The sequence below is a fragment of the Oncorhynchus tshawytscha genome, linkage group LG12, assembly GCF_018296145.1.
Source record: "Oncorhynchus tshawytscha isolate Ot180627B linkage group LG12, Otsh_v2.0, whole genome shotgun sequence".
Taxonomy (NCBI): domain Eukaryota; kingdom Metazoa; phylum Chordata; class Actinopteri; order Salmoniformes; family Salmonidae; genus Oncorhynchus; species Oncorhynchus tshawytscha.
In genome coordinates this window covers 24,219,775-24,242,329 of record NC_056440.1, presented here as the reverse complement: position 1 = coordinate 24,242,329, position 22,555 = coordinate 24,219,775, and the positions used below count along the sequence as shown (strand labels likewise).

Below are 22,555 nucleotides of genomic sequence, written 5' to 3'. Positions count from 1 at the left end.
ACAGTATTTGTTATTATTACTTTATTAATGGTGCAATTTACGTTTGAAGGGAAGCTTCTTTTCAATCAAATGCAGTTAATCAAACCCCGATACGAGTGGGTCTTCCCTTTAAGTGGATTGGTTGCTACTGGGAAAAATAACTTAATCTATTGGTTCTCAGCCCTGTCAAACAAGCCCATCCTCGCCTGATCCAGTACGTCAACAACAATCATGCTTATGTGAATTGCAATAACCTTTTCAGAGCAGCAGAAAAAATGGGCGAAGTTGACCAAAAGGGACCTTTCTCGAAGGAATACTAGTAATAAACCCGTCGTAAATGTGTTTATTATCGTCGCACATCTTCAATCAGCCGACTACTGTGAATGGATTGTACTATTTTGTTAATTTAGATCAGCCTTACGACGCCCAGTCGGCAGCCATAGCAGGACATTTGACATTCGAGGTAAGTTAAGAAACAAACCTCATCGTCAATCGACTTCCAATTTCAGCTTGTATTAACATGTTTGCTAAGGTCATCCGATATTTTAGATGTTCCGTTGTCAAACTGTGAAAAGACTGCAGACGTTAGCTATTTAGCTAGCTAGTTTAACGGTCTTCATCCAATCTGCACATACTAGTTAGATAGCTAGCCACACTACTAACATGTTGTTGTTATTAACTAGCTAGCTATGGCGTGAGCTTGACAGTGGTTGCGTTGTGGCCAGATTGATAGTTTAGCAAATTTCCCCGTTCAGGCATCTTTCGAGAGTACGTTAGTTAGCTGGTCGATAGCATGGAGAACTCTCTGTACCTTTAGCTAGTCAAGTTACCAGTACCTAATGATTGTTCCTATGGCATGTCCTGTTTATGTTCTCATGTGACATAGTCATATGTCTAACTTTACTTACTCATAGCTAATGAAATGATCGCCTAGTATTATTAGACCAATTAATCCACTTATGGAAACACAACATTGCTATCAGCAAAGATGATTGGAGATGTGAATTATTCTGCTAGCATACAGTCAATGCTCTGCATGCCGCGTCCTTTCCACCCGCCTCGCTCTGCTTGCTTCGCACTCCCGCTTCTGGTGATTTTTTTGTTGATTTATCTGTGCGGTTTGGCCTCCAGCTCCTCGAAATTTGAGACAAAATATCCACAGGAAAGTATTGTTTTCCCGACTTTTTAGATTGGTATATGGTTCGGTTCTGCACCAAAGTAAAATGTGTTCTGTTATATCTCGTCAATAGCTATTAAACCATGCTATGACAATGAAAATAACATTCTGAATCAGGGGAGGATGGACAACCATACACACTTGTGTATCATTTTAATATTATATATATTTTTTGCAGATTGAAATCCGAATAAAAATATATTTATTGTTCTCCATCCTCCCCTAATTCAGAATATACAATTTTCATTGTCATGGCATACTTGTCAGTTCGCCGGCTTTTCTTGCATACGAGCAGATGAATACTCTCCCTCCGAGCCCTACAAGTCCAATCAAATCAAATCAAATTTTATTTGTCACATACACATGGTTAGCAGATGTTAATGCGAGTGTAGCGAAATGCTTGTGCTTCTAGTTCCGACAATGCAGTAATAACGAGCAAGTAATCTAACTAACAATTCCAAAAAAAACTACTGTCATACACAGTGTAAGGGGATAAAGAATATGTACATAAGGATATATGAATGAGTGATGGTACAGAGCAGCATAGGCAAGATACACGTATGCATATGAGATGAACAATGTAGGGTAAGTAACATTATATAAGGTAGCATTGTTTAAAGTGGCTAGTGATATATTTACATCATTTCCCATCAATTCCCATGATTAAAGTGGCTGGAGTAGAGTCAGTGTCATTGACAGTGTGTTGGCAGTAGCCACTCAATGTTAGTGGTGGCTGTTTAACAGTCTGATGGCCTTGAGATAGAAGCTGTTTTTCAGTCTCTCGGTCCCAGCTTTGATGCACCTGTACTGACCTCGCCTTCTGGATGGCAGCGGGGTGAACAGGCAGTGGCTCGGGTGGTTGATGTCCTTGATGATCTTTATGGCCTTCCTGTAGCATCGGGTGGTGTAGGTGTCCTGGAGGGCAGGTAGTTTGCCCCCGGTGATGCGTTGTGCAGACCTCACTACCCTCTGGAGAGCCTTACGGTTGAGGGCGGTGCAGTTGCCATACCAGGCGGTGATACAGCCCGCCAGGATGCTCTCGATTGTGCATCTGTAGAAGTTTGTGAGTGCTTTTGGTGACAAGCCGAATTTCTTCAGCCTCCTGAGGTTGAAGAGGCGCTGCTGCGCCTTCCTCACGATGCTGTCTGTGTGAGTGGACCAATTCAGTTTGTCTGTGATGTGTATGCCGAGGAACTTAAAACTTGCTACCCTCTCCACTACTGTTCCATCGATGTGGATGGGGGTGTTCCCTCTGCTGTTTCCTGAAGTCCACAATCATCTCCTTAGTTTTGTTGACGTTGAGTGTGAGGTTATTTTCCTGACACCACACTCCGAGGGCCCTCACCTCCTCCCTGTAGGCCGTCTCGTCGTTGTTGGTAATCAAGCCTACCACTGTTGTGTCGTCCGCAAACTTGATGATTGAGTTGGAGGCGTGCATGGCCACGCAGTCGTGGGTGAACAGGGAGTACAGGAGAGGGCTCAGTACGCACCCTTGTGGGGCCCCAGTGTTGAGGATCAGCGGGGAGGAGATGTTGTTGCCTACCCTCACCACCTGGGGGCGGCCCGTCAGGAAGTCCAGTACCCAGTTGCACAGGGCGGGGTCGAGACCCAGGGTCTCGAGCTTGATGACGAGCTTGGAGGGTACTATGGTGTTGAATGCCGAGCTGTAGTCGATGAACAGCATTCTCACATAGGTATTCCTCTTGTCCAGATGGGTTAGGGCAGTGTGCAGTGTGGTTGAGATTGCATCGTCTGTGGACCTATTTGGGCGGTAAGCAAATTGGAGTGGGTCAAGGGTGTCAGGTAGGGTGGAGGTGATATGGTCCTTGACTAGTCTCTCAAAGCACTTCATGATGACGGATGTGAGTGCTACGGGGCGGTAGTCGTTTAGCTCAGTTACCTTAGCTTTCTTGGGAACAGGAACAATGGTGGCCCTCTTGAAGCATGTGGGAACAGCAGACTGGTATAGGGATTGATTGAATATGTCCGTAAACACACCGGCCAGCTGGTCTGCGCATGCTCTGAGGGCGCGGCTGGGGATGCCGTCTGGGCCTGCAGCCTTGCGAGGGTTAACACGTTTAAATGTCTTACTCACTTCGGCTGCAGTGAAGGAGAGACCGCATGTTTCCGTTGCAGGCCGTGTCAGTGGCACTGTATTGTCCTCAAAGCAGGCAAAAAGTTATTTAGTCTGCCTGGGAGCAAGACATCCTGGTCCGTGACTGGGCTGGGTTTCTTCCTGTAGTCCGTGATTGACTGTAGACCCTGCCACATACCTCTTGTGTCTGAGCCGTTGAATTGAGATTCTACTTTGTCTCTGTACTGGCGCTTAGCTTGTTTGATAGCCTTGCGGAGGGAATAGCTGCACTGTTTGTATTCAGTCATGTTACCAGACACCTTGCCCTGATTAAAAGCAGTGGTTCGTGCCTTTAGTTTCACACGAATGCTGCCATCAATCCACGGTTTCTGGTTAGGGAATGTTTTAATCGTTGCTATGGGAACGACATCTTCAACGCACGTTCTAATGAACTCGCACACCGTATCAGCGTATTCGTCAATGTTGTTGTCTGACGCAATACGAAACATCTCCCAGTCCACGTGATGGAAGCAGTCTTGGAGTGTGGAGTCAGCTTGGTCGGACCAGCGTTGGACAGACCTCAGCGTGGGAGCTTCTTGTTTTAGTTTCTGTCTGTAGGCAGGGATCAACAAAATGGAGTCGTGGTCAGCTTTTCCGAAAGGGGGCGGGGCAGGGCCTTATATGCATCGCGGAAGTTAGAGTAACAATGATCCAGGGTCTTTCCACCCCTGGTTGCGCAATCGATATGCTGATAAAATTTAGGGAGTCTTGTTTTCAGATTAGCCTTGTTAAAATCCCCAGCTACAATGAATGCAGCCTCCGGATAAATCGTTTCCAGTTTGCAGAGAGTTAAATAAAGTTCGTTCAGAGCCATCGATGTGTCTGCTTGGGGGGGATATATACGGCTGTGATTATAATCGAAGAGAATTCTCTTGGTAGATAATGCGGTCTACATTTGATTGTGAGGAATTCTAAATCAGGTGAACAGAAGGATTTGAGTTCCTGTATGTTTCTTTCATCACACCATGTCACGTTGGCCATAAGACATACGCCCCCGCCCGTCTTCTTACCAGAAAGATGTTTGTTTCTGTCGGCGCGATGCGTGGAGAAACCTGTTGGCTGCACCGCTTCGGATTGCGTCTCTCCAGTTAGCCATGTTTCCGTGAAGCAAAGAACGTTACAGTCTCTGATGTCCCTCTGGAATGCTACCCTTGCTCGGATTTCATCAACCTTGTTGTCAAGAGACTGGACATTGGCAAGAAGAATGCTAGGGAGTGGTGCACGATGTGCCCGTCTCCGGAGTCTGACCAGAAGACCGCTTCGTTTCCCTCTTTTTCTGAGTCGTTTTTTTTTTGGGTCGCTGCATGTGATCCACTCGGTTACACTGGTTGTAAGGCAGAACACAGGATCCGCATCGCGAAAAACATATTCTTGGTCGAACTGATGGTGAGTTGACGCTGATCTTATATTCAGTAGTTCTTCTCGGCTGTATGTAAAGAAACCTAAGATGACCTGGGGTACCAGTGTAAGAAATAACACGTAAAAAAACAAAAAACTGCATAGTTTCCTAGGAACGCGAAGCGAGGCGGCCATCTCTGTCGGCGCCGGAAGTACTACGTTGAAAATGTTGGAAAAATATTCTTAAAGTGTAAACAGACATTTTTTTCTGTTTAGACGATAAGAAACAAGTGGAGGTCTCATAATACCCATAAAACCTAGCGGTCAAATAGGGAAATGGTTCGTATCGTTTTTCCACAGGGAATTTGAGAAACACTTAAATTAAGGGCTGTGTTTCTTGTAGGCTTACCATGTCGTGACGTTTTTATAATCTTGTAAATCTTTCTCGGACCAGGTGACTTTTATTAATATATTCAGCTCTATTTACTCTCAGATTCGAAAATGCAAATTAGCACAAAAATAGACATCATGCAAGACTACAAATCCCTGCAAGCTCCTGCATGTCATTTCTAGCTGACACCTTTGCCTACAGGTGAACTGCACAAGACAGTTCACAGAATTGTCAATTTAAAGACATTTTGACAATTAATTAATTACTAAATTTAACTAACATTAGATATATAAGATATTATGGCATTTGTAGTTATTTATGATAGCCACATTAGCAGCTAAATAGGGTTTCATTTTTGGGGGGGTAAATACACATTAATATATTGATAAGCGTCACATTGTCCTAGAGAGATTTACACAGATATCAAAACGTTATGCCAGGGTAAGCCTACACAAAACACAGTCCTTATTTGAAGTGTTTCTAAAATCACCTATGGGAAAAATTAATGGTGGGAAAACAATTGGAACCATTTCCTTGTTCGACCGCAAGGTTTTATGGGTATGACTCATACTGTGGTGTCTTGCAGTTAAAGATCCAGGGGATAGCATACAGGGAATGAGTTTCCATTGAGACACTTAACAGCAGGTACCAGCATAGGGAAAGGGGAAGGGGGATACCTAGTCAGTTGTACAACTGAATGCTATCAACTGAAATGTGACTTTCGCTTAGGCCTACATGCACTCAAATAAAACTTGGAGCCAGCCAAGTGATGACATTTTCGGGATATGAAACGTGGAACAAATGGACAATTAGTCCACAGAATGACTACAGATTTTTCTTATATTCTTCTCTAAAGATAATTTCAAATTCAAATTCTAAATTCAATTATGTAATTCAAGGATGTGTACGCCACCATCTTAATGCATGTCATGATGACACTTACCTGTCTCGATCAATGTGAGAAGATTTGTAATAGACAAGATATTGGCGTACACAATGTTGGATTACATAATGGAGCAAAACATTTATTTAATTGAATAACGGAGCATTTTCAAAATTTAAACGAACTCCCTGCAACTAGATATTGGCATTAGTTGTCTTCCAAGTCTGGAATTGAAGTATTGGTCAAATGGTCTGTGCTACGCCAAGACATTTAGGGTTGTGCCGATATATGATTCATTCGGATATTGTGATATTTGACATTGACGAGATATTGTGAAGTGCAAGAAGATATATCGTGATGTTCAAGACTATACTCTATTTGAACTTTACAAATCAACTGCAGTTTTATCAGTTAGGCTGTATCAATATGTTGAAAATGATGGAAAAATATTCTTAAAGTGTAAACAGACATTTTTTTCTGTTTAGACGATAAGAAACAAATCATACAATTTCATGTGAATTCACAAGGCAAAAGGGTCCTGTGTATAACCGCTAAGGGGCAATAATGCAGTTCCATCTACCGCAGTCATGGCTACTCCTTCCCTCCATCCCCGGGTCTCACTGTGCATCCCTTTCAGATTTGGAAAGATGTAGTGGTGGAGCGTCCTCGACTCCTTACACGTCAACTCCTGGTGTCAAATCCCGTTCTGAGTGTCAATATTTGATTCAGCTAGGAATCAACTCCTAAGAATCAGTATTTTTGGAACGGAGGAGACTGATTAGTTGCAGTACTTCCGAGAACACAAACACTTGCATACTTCATAGCGAGAGGGGAGGGGCATAGTATAGGCAGGTTTTCCACCAGACAGACAGTCAGAACCATTCACTAGGCCTATCTATCGGTAATCAAAAGCTGTATCTCGCAATGGAATGCTGTATCTTGCAATTTCTTGGATTGGATGTGTCCACAACTTCGGTAAAGCAGAGCCTAACATCAGTGAATAGGCTAGGATTTTCCACATACAACAGACTGAAGACTGAACACACATTCACATTAACGAAGAGAAAGAGCAGACGAGCCAGCACGAAGGAGGAAGGAAGTAGAGGTCGACCGATTAATCGTAATGGACGATTAATTAGGGCCGATTTCAAGTTTTCATAACAATCGGAAATTGGTATTTTTGGGCGCCGATTTTTTATTATGATTTTTTATTTAAAAAAATAAAAGTTTTATACCTTTATTTAACTAGGCAAGTCAGTTAAGAACACCTTCTTATTTTCAATGACAGCCTAGGAATGGTGGGTTAACTGCCTTGTTCAGGGGCAGAACAACAGATTTTCACCTTGTCAGCTCGGGGGATCCAATCTTGCAACCTTACAGTTAACTAGTCCAACGCAATAACGACCTGCCTCTCTCGTTGCACTCCACAAGGAGACTGCCTGTTACGCGAATGCAGTAAGCCAAGGTAAGTTGCTAGCTACCTATAACTTATCTTATAAAAAACAATCAATCATAATCACTAGTTAACTACACATGGTTGATGATATTACTAGATATTATCTAGCGTGTCCTGCGTTGCATATAATCTGACTGAGCATACAAGCATACAAGTATCTGACTGAGCGGTGGTAGGCAGAAGCAGGCGCGTGAACATTAATTCATTCGCTCTTCGTTGTGCGTCAAGCATTGCGCTGTTTATGACTTCAAGCCTATCAACTCCCGAGATGAGGCTGGTGTAACCGAAGTGAAATGGCTAGCTAGTTAGCCCGCGCTAACTAGAGGGACGGAAGCTATACTGTTACACTGGCAATACTAAAGTACCTATAAGAACATCCAATAGTCAAAGGTTAATGAAATACAAAGGGTATAGAGGGAAATAGTCCTATAATTCCTATAATAACTACAACCTAAACTTCTTACCTGGGAATATTGAAGACTCATGTTAAAAGGAACCACCAGCTTTCATATGTTCTCATGTTCTGAGCAAGGAACTGAAACGTTAGCTTTCTTACATAGCACATATTGCACTTTTACTTTCTTCTCCAACACTTTGTTTTTGCATGATTTAAACCAAATTGAACATGTTTCATTATTTACTTGAGGCTAAATTGATTTTATTGATGTATTATATTAAGTTAAAATAAGTGTTCATTCAGTATTGTTGAAATTGTCATTATTACAAAAAAAACCCCACAAAAATGGTCGAGTAATCGGCAGCAGGGTTTTTGGTCCTCCAATAATCGGTATCGGTATCGGCGTTGAAAAAAATCATAATCGGTCGACCTCTAGAAGGAAGGGAGAGAGAGGAGAGAGTGAGGAGGGGGCAGGCAGAAAGAACCATGTGCATATCTTGGTAATGTCTTGGTAATCTGTATCTCGCATATTCACCAAAGTAGCCCAAAGTAGCCTAAACTTTCCCAAGGCCTTTTTATAGCCTATCATAGTCTATAACACGTCAAATAAATAATGTTTTGTGATAACTGCACTGTGATTTTTTTCTAAACGTTAACGATCCCAATGTTGTTTTAACGTTTAAATGTCACACCCCTACTAAATACATTACAAAGCCATGGGGTTCAAAATTAAATTGCTTGACACTATACATCCATCAGTCCTAGAAGATTGTAAAGTAACATTATTTATTAATTTCACTGATCTTGTTGTTCACCCTTTCAGGAGACCTTGATTTGCCAGTGCAATGGCAGTGTTCAGTCCACAGGTGCTTCTGGCAGTAACAAGATCAAGGTAGGAGACCAGGTCACCTGCTCTACATTAGAAACCATTTAGACCTGCACTAACCTCTACTACACATACAGTGGGGCCACTGTCCGTGTCCACAAGATCCCTGGGTGCTAAATCAGTTGATTAACACTCAGGAAGTCTTTTGGAAGAGTTGAATATGTAAACCAGCTAACTGTAAATACAGCAGGTGGTCATTGGTCTTGTCTACTTTACAGCAGTGTGTATGACTGACTGCTGTAGTGAAAGTAAGGATACTTCACATATGACCAGGCAGTCACTGACATACAGATGTATCTGTGTTCTGTCTCCAGGGGATCTTACCTGCTGTCTAAAAGGCACAGCTGCTGTCCCCTCCCCTCCACTGCTTACGTCCACCACCACCTGGACCCCGCCAGCCACCTGTCACCCCTAATCTCCCTCAGGCACTCCAGGTCTGGCTATCCTCAGTGCGTTCGGCTCCATTGCGCCAGACCCCACAGCACCACCCTGCTGGCCAGATCTCTGCACAGCTCCTGTGTCTGGCTGCAGGGCGCCAAGGAGGACACCAAAGCCCCCGCCACCCCAGCCCAGGATGACCCCCCAGGGACCCCCAAGAATGGCCCCTCTGTCCCCGCACCCCAATCTCCAGCCCCTGCTCCCCCCGCTGCCGTCACTGTAGCGGCTGCAGCTGCCCCTACTGTCCAGGTAGTGAGGAAGTCTATTGGCCAGAGGGTAGTGGATGAGCTGAAGCACTACTACAATGGTTTCAGGCTGCTGGGAATCGATACCAAGATCGCAGGGAGGATGGTGTGGAGACTGCTGCACGGACAACTGCTCTCACGCAGGGAGAGGAGACGGGTAAGGCCGGGGGAGTGATACAAATTAACCAATGTTTCATCTAGCTGCTCCATCCCAGATGTTAGCCACCATGGCCCATAACGTCCCACCAATGGACAGCTTAGCTGACAATATCACAAAAACTTTGTGTTTGCCTCAAAGGGGCAGAAGGCTATGTGTTGTAATGGTTCTGGGTGACCAGGTAGCAAGCAACAATGACAAGAAACTGCCATGTTGTGAATCATGTGTCTTGTTTCAGCATGGTTGATCTTGTTGTTGATACCATGTCTTGTTTTGAGGTGTTTTGACTGATGTCAAATTTGCTAGCTAGCTAACCAACATCTGTAATGTTGTATTTGAGAGTACTCATTGCGCAACTTCATTTATGTTTTCAATAAACATTGGAGACGAAATATAGTTTACATGTTATAAGCAATCTAAGCCAACCCCACCTGTTTTGCCCTATAGTTGCGTACGCGTCGGTTTTGTTGCTAAACAACCAATCCGTCTATTGGTTCCACCGATCTTCTGACCAACACTGGACGAGACTGGAGCTTGGTTAGACTTAATGATGATGATCAGTATGAAAACATTGATTGAAAGTGCTGAGCTGTATTTGACCTGTATGTGACTATGTTTTGTGTTGACTCTAAACTGTTTCCTGCATAGTGCCCTCACGGCAGCCAGCATGTGTATAGTAGGTCAGACTGTCATTGTTGTGACTATTGATGTAACCATGCAGGAAGTGTAGGCTGAACTCTCTGTGTCTAACATGTTCCTGAAGGAGTAAATAAAAGGCTTGGGCGATATACAGTGTATTTAGAAGTACCGGACATATGATTTTAAATACAGAGAAGGAAAAAACTTTTGTTTTGTTTGTTTTTTGGGGCTCTGGGGGTGAGTGCTACACTACTGCTTATAACTCTAAGAAATCTAAGAAATGTCAAATAAGTTATACCCAGCTCAGGGCTCCAGCTATGCATTTGGTTTACTAACTTGCTAGCTAAGTGGCTAGATGTCAAGATCAAGCTTCTTGGTTCCAGCAGAGACATTCAATCCCCTCCTGGATCAAGATCCCTTGTCCCCCTCCCACAAAAAAAATATGTGCACTTCCGGTAATACCATATTCCCCGGTATGGTACAGAGATGGTATGAAAATCGGGATACTGCCAAACCCTAGTAAATAACAGGGTGAGTCATAATTTATGCCTGAGGGCAGGATGAGAGAACCTTGGGTGCGTCCCAAATGGCACCCTATTCCCTATATAGTGCACTAGTTTTGACTATGGCCTCATAGACCTCTGTTCAAAAGAATTGGGTCCCATTTGAGATGGGGATTTGATACGTATAACGTGGTGACACAGCTCCATCTTGGGGAATCCAATTCAGAGGGTGTCCTGTTTCTAACAGTGACTGCAGTTGGTTGAAGGGTTCACGATCTAGACGAGCAGCACTTTCTCTGCTAACTACTACCCTCCATGTTGACGCTCAACGCTCCATGACAATAATAACATGATAAGAATTCCCATTAGAATACTAAATCTATGGCTCTGAAGTGGGGTGCCTTTCGTAAATTCGCTCTTGCTATCCTCCGATTTCAGAGCACTCATCTGAGTGTGCCAGAGTTTAGAATATTTGAGGAATTTACGAACGCTCAACACCCGTTCGAATATGTCAGCAAATGTTGTCAAAAAAGCGTTATTAAATTGTTGCCAGCAGCACAGTTACAGTCACCAACGCTCTAGAGAACATGGAAACAGCGTAACCAGCTCTGCCAGAGTGAGTAAAATGGTCAGGGTGGGGTGTTCTCTCATTTGTGTCTGGAAGTAGCTAGCAAGCTAGCCAAACTTAGCCAGTTAACTTGGGTGCTTGACTGCCGTTGTGAGGTCAGAACGCACGGATCAACCCTACTCCTCGGCCAGAGCGTCCAGTGTGAGCTCTGAACACTCAGAGAGCGAAATGCTCTGAATTTACAAACGGACAATCTGACAACGCTCTGAATTTACGAATGCCCAAAGGGCACTCTGAGTGCACTGGCACTCCAGATTGAATTTACGAACACACCCATGGTCTTACTGTACATCCTACAGTTACCAAAGAAAGCTTTGGCATACTGTAGTCTCATGTGATTCTCATAGATCTGTCTTATGTAACAAGTGCCTTTCAGTTAATTGGAGGCCAGGATTTACAGCAACGTAGTACTTTAGGAGTACCAGGAACCGGAGAATCATGAAACAATGATCAGCTGATCACCTCAATCTCTGGGAGGTGTTCAGCAGTCAGGCACATAACAGGGAAAGGTGTTACCCATTAAACTTGTTAAACCAGTAACAATGCTGCTCATTTTTGCTTTCAGTTTGAACATGTTGTTTTCTCTCGTTGTGCCTATTGAACGCAACCAGAGGAGTCCACCACATGCTGTGAGGTATTCTAGTTGAACACTCAGGCAATTTTAGAAGCCCTCCTGTTGGCCATTGTGACAAAAGCTAATTTCCTGAATTTCTACACATTTTGCCATGTGGTGAACATAACATTTTGCAGTTTTAAAGCACATTTCCTGCAATTATACACATTTTGCCATGGCTTATGCTATCTGAGGGACTCAAACATTATTACAATATCAATGGGGGCCCAATAACATGGGAAAAAACTCCTGAATGCTGCATCTTTGGAATTTTAGATGGTTTGTCCTGAAAGAGGATCTTATAAAAATATATATTTAGGTACATTTTTCTACCTACTTCATATCTTGTTTTAGTCCTTTAAGTTTACACTGAAAACGGACATAGGTGGCCCGCCCAATACTTTTCAATGCAGAAAAAAAAGGCCTCTGACTTCAGCCTCCAGGTTCATCAGTAAGGTGAATTTAGAAGGATGTATTGACCCTATTGCCTCAATGATACAGGATAGGCACACCAACAGAATTAGTTCTTAACTGACTTGCCTAGTTAAATAAAGGTTTTAAAAAAACACCCCGCCGTGTGACGCATGCTGTGTGAATGCCATGGTAGAGCTTTACTCGGTACCGGGTCTATTTTAGAAAGACTCACAGTCCTGGTAGTTTGCCAGAGACTGAGGGACAGAATCCTAACATAGTGTGGGTCAAGGTGGAATCCTTCTTGTCTCATAGCTTAATATGTGACCACAGACATTCGTTTTGGTGAATTGGGAGGTCAAAAGGTCAAAGAACATTGTTGTGAAAAAGTTTTGTGGGTCACATTTAAAAATGTTTTTGTCAGTCACATTTCTAAATGTTTGGGATCCACTCTGTACATAGGTGTAGTGCACTGCAAAAGTCACATTGCATCACTGTATCTTCTATAATGCCAATAAACCATATGGCAATGTTTGGCTTCCAACCTCTGTTATTCTCTCTCTCTGTCTCTCTGTCTCTCTCTCTGCCGCTCTCTCTTGTTCTCTCTCTCGCTCTGGCTCCTCTATCTGTCTCTCTCTCTCTCTCTCTCTTGCTGTCCTCTCTGTCTCTCTCTCTCACTCTGTCGCTCTCTCTCTCTACTCTTGTTCTCTCTCTCGTTATGGCTCCTCTCTCTGTCTCGCTCTCTCTCTCTCGCTCCTCTCTCTGTCTCTCGCTATGTCTTTCTCGCTCTCTTCTCTCTCTCTCCTTTCTCTGTCTCTCTCACTCTCTCTTTCTCCCCCTATCTCCTCTCTCGTTCCTCTCCTTTGATGTTGTTACTTATCGTTGTCAGACATGTTACTGTTTAGTTTGCTAAGTGTTGTCTGTGTCTCTCCAGCTGATGAGGACGTGTGCTGACCTGTTCCGCCTGCTACCCTTCATGGTCTTCATCATTGTCCCCTTCATGGAGTTCCTGCTCCCTGTCTTCCTCAAGCTCTTCCCTGAGATGCTGCCCTCCACCTTCGAGACAGAGACCAAGAAGGCACGTTTCTCACGCTGTTACAATGTTAATGACCCTGTTGTATGCTGCTTATCAATGGTCTAAACTTGCTTCCTTGTTTCCTCTCCTTCATCTGGACTGATCTGAGGTCATGGTATTTTAGGTGAAAATGGCTGTTTTCCTGTTCTTCCATATCAATGCAGATGAAAGGAGTCAAAAGTACACCATTGAGATGCACCCCAGTAGGAGATATCCTTCCACAGACCTGTAGGCCTGTAGAATAAGCACGGGTGTGTCCCAATAATCTCTCCTTTCTCCCGACGTGTGCACTTGTTCACCTCCCTTCACAGATTTGACAGTGCATTACAGTTCTAAGAAACTCTTTAGCTCATGCCTACACCAATCCAATGTTTTTACATTTGTCAGGAATAGTGAATGAGTGCACACTTCAGGAAGAGAGAGAGATTATTGGGATATACCCCAGGTCTTTGTGTGGGATTAGCCCCAGTAGGCCTGACCTGTCGGGTCTAATGGTCCCTGTCTGCTCATGGCTGAATGGCTCTCAGATATGTCCTCCTGCTCCTGTACAACAGTGGTGCCTGGCCTGGCCTCTCACATCATGGCCGTTGGGATACCAACAGGAAGCAGTAGTAAAGACCACCATTAGCCAACTTGTGCATTTTGAAGTGGGATTGTTTTCAATTATGAACTGGGTGGTTTGAGCCCTGAATGCTGATTGGATGACAGCCGTGGTATATCAGACCGTATACCATGACAAAACATTTATTTTTACTGCTCTAATTACGTTGGTAACCAGTTTATAATAGCAATAAGGCACCTCGGGGGTTGCTAGGTAATGTTTAAAAGGGTATATTTAAGCAGTAAGGCATGGGGGTGTGGTATATGGCCAATATACCACGGCTAAGGGCTGTGTCTAGGCATTCCACTGCGTCGTGCCTAAGAACAGCCCTTAGCCATGGTATATTGGCCATATACCACACCCCCATGCCTTACTGCTTAAATATACCCTTTTAAACATTACCTAGCAACTTGATAAAATGCGATTGATGCTCCATTTTAGAACATTCTAAACCAATTGCTATTAGCTACTGCTAGATTATGCATAAGGACCATTTGAGAAATCTTTATAATAATATAATAATCTCTTTCTCCTATCCTTCTCTCCCTCTCTCTTTCTCCCTTTTCTTTCTCTTTAGGTGGAGAAGCAGAAAAAGGGTCTTGCTGCTAAGCTGGAGCTGGCTAAGTTCCTCCAGGAGACCATAGCAGAGATGGCCAAGAGGAACAAGACTAAGGCTTTGACCGAGGACGAGACGCAGCGCTTCTCCACCTACGTACAGAAGGTAATTTAGCCAGGGGGCAAAGGTCACTCATCCAAAGCTCTGATTCATGATTTCATGAGTGTTTCAAATGTTCATCCCGTTGTGTTCGGTAGCCCCTGTCAATAGGTCTTTCAGACCTGATAACGCTCAAGATGTGATTATACGTCCTCAGCCTGTCTGCATGACTAGAGTCCCAAGACTGCTCTAACTAACCCCTGTCCTCCCTCTGTCATCTCCAGGTTCGTCACACAGGGGAGCAGCCCACCACTAAGGACATTGTCAAGTTCTCCAAACTGTTTGAAGACGAGTTGACGCTGGAGCATCTAGAGCGCCCCCAGCTGGTGGCCCTGTGTAAGCTGCTAGAGCTGCAGCCCATAGGAACCAATAACCTGCTCCGCTTCCAGCTGATGATGCAGCTGAGAACCATCAAAGCAGATGACGAGTTGATAGCCACTGAGGGTGTGCCTGCTATGAGTGTGTCAGAGCTGCAGGCAGCATGTCGTAGCAGAGGGATGAGGTCACTGGGTCTGACCACTGACCAGTTACGTCAGCAGATGCAACAGGTCAGACACTCAACCTATCTATCTGCAGATCACCTTGTTAAAGATGCATCACTTCAAGCCAGTAAAGGAATCAATCTATTAATTGTATTATAAGATATGCGTCCCAAATGGCACCCTATTTCTAAGGGAATAGGGTGCCATTTTGGACGACAACAATTGGCTTCTTCAGTGACCCGCAACCTCTCTCTCTCTGTCTGTTCTAGTGGTTGGACCTGCACTTGAAGGAGAACGTTCCTCCCTCTCTGCTGCTGCTCTCCAGAGCTATGTACCTGACTGACGTCAAACCCATCATACCCGTCATACCCCCTGTACCCAAACTAGAGGTAAAGACATCATACCCCCTGTACCCAAACTAGAGGTAAGACATCATACCTCCTGTACCCAAACTAGAGGTAAGACATCATACCCCCTGTACCCAATTAGAGGTAAGACACCCCCAACCAGCTCAGTTCAGATTGCTGAAAGGTCACCTGATTCTAGGTTTGGGATCAAGGTACATTTCTGCCTTCAGTGAGTCCCATAGAAGCACAGGTTTCCCCGAGAACTTAGGCTTGACCATCAGATAATGGAGACCTGCCCACATTCTCATGACTGTAGTGATGTAGAAATGCAGGTCAGCCATGTGATGTACTGTTCATGCTGCCAACTCTCTAAGGCTGAGTTTTCACAGCCAGCCCAATTGTGATATTTTTTCCACTAATTGGTCTTTTGAACTATCACAGCAGCTCTTTTCACATCAGATTATTTCAAAACTGATCTGATTGGTCAAAAGACTGTGTAAATGCAGCCTATGAGTCTCTATCACCACAACATTCTCAGGACACTCTGTGGAAGTGTCACGCCCTGACCATAGTTTGCTTTGTATGTTTCTATGTTTTGTTTGGTCAGGGTGTGATCTGAGTGGGCATTCTATGTTGTATATCTAGTTTGTCTGTTTCTGTGTTTGGCCTGATATGGTTCTCAATCAGAGGCAGGTGTTAGTCATTGTCTCTGATTGGGAACCACATTTAGGTAGCCTGTTTTGTCATTGTGGGTGATTGTCTATGTTAGTTGCTTGTGTCAGCACATTTCGTATATAGCGGCACGGTCGTTGTTCATTTGTTTTGTTCAGTTTACTTCGTGTTTTCGGCATCCATTAAAATGATGCATTCACACCACGCTGCTCTTTGGTCCGCTTCTTACGACGACCGTGACACGACGGCACCACCGCTGCTTCCATTACTGGCTTTATCATTCCATTTGTGTTGTGTGTTGCAGAAGGCCACTCCTCCCCCAGCTGAGATCCCAGAGGGAAGCGCAGCTTCCTCCTCAGACTTACTGGTAGACCCAGCTCTGGTCATCAAAGACAGGCCGGTCAGTACACAGACACAAACACAACAACAAGGTTTCTGTTATGAAAATGTGGCGTTTAACCAGCAGCATTTTAATTTACCAGAAATTGGAGAAATGTACCTGACCCATATGCATTGGATGTGTAACCTGATTAGGGTGTTCACCCACAGTGCTCAGAATGACTGAATTCAGATTTCGATGGTAATTCATTTTAACAGAACAGTGTGCAGTTCCTTCTTACCGATGCCCACATTTACTTCTCCCCAGCCAACAAGATGAGTAATGAACAGGAAAATCACTAGCCTGTGTCAATCTACGATTCCCCCAGAGTAGAAAAGTTGACCTATTCTATTGGTCAGCTTGTCGAGAAAGAAATAGCCTATTCCAAACGGACTCTGGGACAATAGATCTCAAATTCATACAACCAGTAGGCCTAGGCTACATTAAAGTTGATTTAAAACGATTGCTTCTAGATATGGTCTGATTTTGACTAGGCTACACAGTAAAGGGTATAAAACATGATCACTTTTTTTATGGGAGGGAAATGGAATGCAACACATGATTGGATCATCACTCACGTTCCATCAAAACACAGTGCTTTCATTGGATAACAAATGCCAAAGATAGAAGGCATACAATATTCCCACAAATCATGAGCCCCTATCATGAGCTCGGTAGCTCTGGTCAAAGACAGACCGGTCAGGAATCTTCCCCAGGATGACCCGTGGAGCGGTCAGGAATCTTCTCCAGGATGACCCGTGGAGCAGTATACAGTGTCCTCATGTCTGGTGTGTTTCTGTTCCTCCAGACGGAGGAGTTGAGAGACAAGGCTGCCATCATCTCAGACAAACCTCCTACCCCTGCCCAGGTCATCCAGGTCAGTCACCTTTGACCCCCAGTCATATACCCACAGGGATTAGTTACTAGATGGAATAAACCAGTGCGTTTAAGCCCAATACTGTCTCGATCTTTCTCACGACATCCTAGTCACACACACACACACTTGCTCTACGGGAACAAACAAGTGAACCATACAACAATGAACCATTTAGTAGTTAAATTACAGTATGCCCATAACAGGTTCCTAAAATATCAAGTCAATAAACACCATGCACTTATGTATGTAAACAAGCTATTTAAAAGTATGTTTATTACATTTCTTAAAGTCCATGTCACCATAATTCAATGAATGCCATTGGTCTCTTTTTCATTGTTTGTTCCTAGAATAACCATTGTCCTCTGACCTGTAGGCTAAAGGAGCAGAGGCGTCCCAGAAGAGCAAGATGAGCGCCAACGGAGTGTGAGGAGGAGCTAACAGTGAGCAGGACTGCAGGGGCTTGACCACACCACAACCCCGTGTCCTCATGGGTGCGGGGGCTAGACAATCAAGCTAATCGACAACCTAAGGGATCAGTCAACCCAACCACCCATCTACCCTCCTTAACGCCGCCTCCTCCTGATTCTAAGATCCCTTTATAGCCAAAGGGCTCGGTGTCTGATGGAGAGAGGGGTCATAAGGTCATCACATAAGATGTTAATGCCGTCAGACCAGATGGCATTAAGATGGCACTTTTGCTCTCTTTAATTCTGTCCATGGATCAGAGCCCTCTCCTCTCTGGCTATACCTGGATTGAGGCCGCTGGCAGGCGTTTCAAACGGACACACACCTCTGCTCTGTCTGTTCAGTCTCTGGTTCTTCTCACCTGCATCTATTTGGTTTCAAGTTCATGCACTCCATCCATTGGGTTTCACACTCAAACTGAACAGGACAATGTAATGTAACGAAAAGATTAGTATGGATTAGGATAATTGTTTTGTTTTGGGATCACAGTAACCCAGTGATGTAACAAATATTATTATTATTATTTTTATGTCCTTGAAGAGTGGACACCGGCTGGTTGGTTGGTCTGGTGTAACTTTAGTCTGTTTCACTTCAGATTGTATTTCGACTCATTCATTAGGCGCTGAAGCTGATTCCTCTTGACTAGATACACCTCAAAGACGAAAGCAGTGGGTGGCCGCGGTATGTTAAAGGCTTCCACATGCTTCCCAGACGAAACAGTTCGGTAGAGTATGTGCATATATTATGCTAACATTTTGTGAAGCTTTTGTTCGTTTTGGTCAAGCCGAAGTTCGGAGCCGAAGTCTACACCCCTACATCGGTGATTGTTCAACAGTAGGGATTCTCCGATAAAGTCTTTGTTGTCAATCAACTAGAGACGACTCATCTTCATTACATTTTTCTCATAAAGACATACTGCACCAAACATCTTAGTTAGATGTACAATTCCGCAACTAAGATCTCTTGGGCAAAAATGTCAAAATGAATGACAGGTTTCTTGAGTTATCTTAAATTAATTCTGACTTTTGAGGAAGTGTACAGTCATTTTGAGACTGGCTACGGCGTTTGATGCTTTTTTTCTTGTTTTTCAAGCAAGTGTATTTTAAGGGAGTATGCAAGCACACTCGTTCGGTTATGCGCCAGCCGAGCTGAAGCATGCTGACGCCTTTAGGGGTCACCACCTTGGTGTCAAGAAACGGTGGTGATTCAACATGTAGAGTTGTTGTGAAGTGAACAGAAAATGAAGAGCGACATTTTGGTCAGAGGTGATTGGACGGCCACCCGCTGCTTTGAAAAGGTGTGTTTTGTCTCTTCGAGTTGGCTGAATCACTTCCAGATCAGACTAACAAAAACCACCACCTCTTCCTCTTGTATATTTGTAAATACCCTGTACAATGTTCATTGTCTGGTAGAAAAGGTACAACTGCTCTGTCCAGTTGGTTTGCCACTCCCTCAAGCTCTCTCAAAACTAAAGTTCTATGAACTTTTGCCCTCCTAATATTTTATTTTTGGTTTGTTGAATATTTCAATCTTAAGACTGGGCAACACTTCACTTTAACTTGCCTTTATGCCATGAAGTTACTCTCTAACTACCCTGGAAACCAGACTGTAATTGTTCAGATGTAAATGGTAATTGCATATAAGGTACAAAACACTAATGTCTAAAGTAAGGACATTTTACAAATTATGTCCAGATAGTTACAGTGTAGTTGCATTTAATTACACCAGAAAATGTAACACGTGGTATCTATGCAATTTATTGTGAAGTGTCACCCTATGACTGAATGAAGTGGCATTGTGTAGTTGATTGCAGCTGTAAATAGTACATGAACACAGATTATTTTTGATTGTAAGAGTGCGAGAGAGATCAGTCATTAACACAGAAGAGGCTGTAGTAGCGCCTAATTAAGCAATAAAGCCCGAGGAGGTGTGGTATATATGGCCAATATACCACGGCTAAGGGCTTTTCTTAAGCATGACGCAACGCACAGCCCATTACCGTGGTATATTAGCCATATATCACAAACCCCCAAGGAACCTTATTGCTATTAATTGGTTACCAATGTATGTGGAGCGGTAAAGATAAATATTTTGTCATACCCGTGGTATACGGTGTGATATACCACGGCTTTCAGCCAATCAGCATTCAAGGCTCAACCACCCAGTTTAAAACTTGATTATAAAAACAACCGCCAATCTGTGGACAATTAGCTTTTCTAATGGAATATACAGTGTATATATTGTGTTAATGCTATGATAGTACTACCGTTTATTTACACATTTAAAAGAAAGATAATACTTGACTGCTATTGGATATGATCCATACCCACTGTTCCAACAATACGAATGAAATATCTACAGAGAAATCTCAAATAATGAATTTGAGCGAAAATGCAGGATTTGCAAACTGTTAAAGGATTGCACTAGTGTTACATTTTATTTTAGAATGTGATTCTCAAAGAGCTTGAAAGATGGCCCCTATTTCATGCTGAAATGCCTAGTACATATCCTGCTTACATATAGAGTTAATGCAACCATGTGAACGAGAAGGTATTTGATAGGTTTACCATATAAACACATGTGTACTCTACTGTATATGCTTTATGCTTCAGTGTGTGAGAGTGTGCGTTTGGTGTTGGCTTAGCATTGAGGAAAACCTTACATTAGGGGATTACCTTTTTATGAACCTCTCCCACAACTCACCAACCAAACTACATTGTTTCATCATAGTGAAACAACAGATCCTCCCTATCACTGATCTGCATGTGAGTGGATAATCGAAAGCAAGATGTCCACCCTTCTGCTTTGACCAATCCAACCTTCTCAGATCTGTTATTACTTCAAGGGAGTACTATGGGACCTGGGACACTTCTTTCCATCCCAACAGTTGATTTTTTTTACTTGGTTTAAGGATTGTTTAGAAAATTAATTTACAGGCAGAAGGTCTGTAACGAGGTGCTTTGTTACCTATGCTCTCTGTGGAGTGTCTCCTCTGCCCCTTCCCCACGGGCTCTCATGGAAGATGTTTACACTGTGTTCCAATTCTCCTGCCTTGATTCCTTACCTTGTCTCCTATCCTTCATGTCTATACATGGCTGAATGGAATCCACTGTATTGCTTACGCTGTTACCTTTTTAGGTCCTTTTGGATCAATGATCATGAAGGAAATTAGATTAGGAAAGGAATGTGGGAGAGAATTAGGACACAGACTTAGAGACAAACGTAAACACCTGTATGAACCCTCTCACTCACATGCCCAATTCCAAACCCCTACCCCTAGACACTTGTTGGTACAAGCAATATAGTGAACATCACACCTAGGTGGAGCAGCACCACATTGCTAAGCGGTCGGTGTGTAGGATTAGGGGTTAGAGTTTGGTGTGGAGTTGGGTAACATGAACTTACTCCCAAAGGTATTTCTCATTGTCACACAGACCTGCGGAGAAAGACAGACATTGTGGTATTTCAGTGTGTAGCTGTTGATAATTTGTGGTGAAATTGAGAGTTGATTTGGTCAGGAGAACTTTAATGGAACAGTAACTTATCCAATCATTTGATGGCAGATATGGTCAATGGTCCTACAGTAAGACTTGGGCTTGAATCAACTTAATATAATATATGATACGCATTACTAGAACTAGCCACATAAGTCATCCATTGATATCATTGGGAGATTTGTTTAAAGGTTTGCATGATGGACACAACTGAGGTTAGGATTCAGCCTTTCACTCCTTGGACCTACACTGGGGGAATAAGGATGAGTGGAAATGCCCTTTGCAAATGTGTCCACAGGTATTGCACTGTATCATGTATTGATATGACTATTACAGACAGTACAAGACCGTGAGGCTGTGTGGAGTTTATACCTTCTGAATGATTGACGTCTGCACCTTTTGTCATAATGGATTCCATATAAAGCTCATAGATAGAGAACATACTCTTCTTAAACTTGTTTTCCTTGAAATTCCCTAATTTCTCTTCAAACAAGGCTTCTTTTTTCATAGTTTATTATTTCATTTGGCAGAACTTATTTGTGTTACTAATATTAACTAGCCTTGTGCAAACTCTGGACGTTAAGACTATGACCTTGCAGGAGAGTGTTTGTGACTGATAGATGTTGATCAGGGATGGCCATCCTGCCTAAAGAGCTACTGGGTATGCAGGCTTTTGATCCAGGGCAGCTCTACCATACCTGATTTAGCTAATCAAGGTTCTGATGATCAGCCGATGAGTAGAATGAGGTGTGTGTAAGAGCAGGAATAGAGCAAAAGCTTGCATAACCAGTAGCTATCTGGGAAGAGGCATGGCTACCTCTGAAATAGAGGTTACCCCTAACCACAGATCTAGAATCACCTATCCCTAACAATAACCATTTGGGAGACGAAAACGTATCTGACCCTGTATCAGTGGTTATGGACAACCTCTACCTCCCCCTTTGGTGGCTTTCCTTGTGTAACAGACATTCTACCTCTCATGTTTACCCCCCTGTCCACTAAGCTCTGTAATGGAGGTCAGAAGACACTCAACCATGTACAACATTGCTACATGATTTAACCTGCGTTGAAACAATACATCATTCTACAGTGTCAAATGTCTGCTTGGGAGATGAAGTTCAGCATTACATTTATAAAAACCCTTTACACTTGAGTCCTGTGTCTTTATTTTTG

At 43.3% G+C, this 22,555-nt stretch overlaps 1 protein-coding gene across 2 annotated transcripts; it reads left to right on the top strand.

Annotated features, from left to right (window-relative positions):
* The first annotated feature begins 203 nt into the window (after positions 1 to 203).
* On the top strand, positions 204 to 22,528 carry LOC112262741 (LETM1 domain-containing protein LETM2, mitochondrial). Of its 2 annotated transcripts, XM_024438475.2 has the most exons (10): positions 204 to 442; positions 8,579 to 8,647; positions 8,956 to 9,481; positions 13,210 to 13,353; positions 14,529 to 14,672; positions 14,891 to 15,214; positions 15,418 to 15,537; positions 16,472 to 16,567; positions 17,355 to 17,423; positions 17,797 to 22,528. In XM_024438475.2, exons 2-10 carry the CDS (start codon positions 8,601 to 8,603, stop codon positions 17,848 to 17,850), a joined length of 1,524 nt encoding a protein of 507 aa, XP_024294243.1. In that variant the 5' UTR covers positions 204 to 442; positions 8,579 to 8,600; the 3' UTR covers positions 17,851 to 22,528. The 2 variants fall into 2 exon arrangements, with proteins under 2 accessions (XP_024294243.1, XP_024294244.1); XM_024438476.2 differs by lacking the exons at positions 17,355 to 17,423; positions 17,797 to 22,528 and having other exon boundaries at positions 15,418 to 15,572.
* The last annotated feature ends 27 nt before the right edge of the window (positions 22,529 to 22,555 follow it).

Excerpts from the sequence above, each read along its gene's own strand:
- LOC112262741 (XM_024438475.2), top strand. The coding sequence starts at position 8,601 with ATGGCAGTGTTCAGTCCACAGGTGCTTCTGGCAGTAACAAGATCAAG. Across the intron at positions 8,648-8,955 it reads CTGGCAGTAACAAGATCAAG|GGGATCTTACCTGCTGTCTA; the intron begins GTAGGAGACCAG and ends TTCTGTCTCCAG. Across the intron at positions 15,215-15,417 it reads TACGTCAGCAGATGCAACAG|TGGTTGGACCTGCACTTGAA; the intron begins GTCAGACACTCA and ends TGTCTGTTCTAG.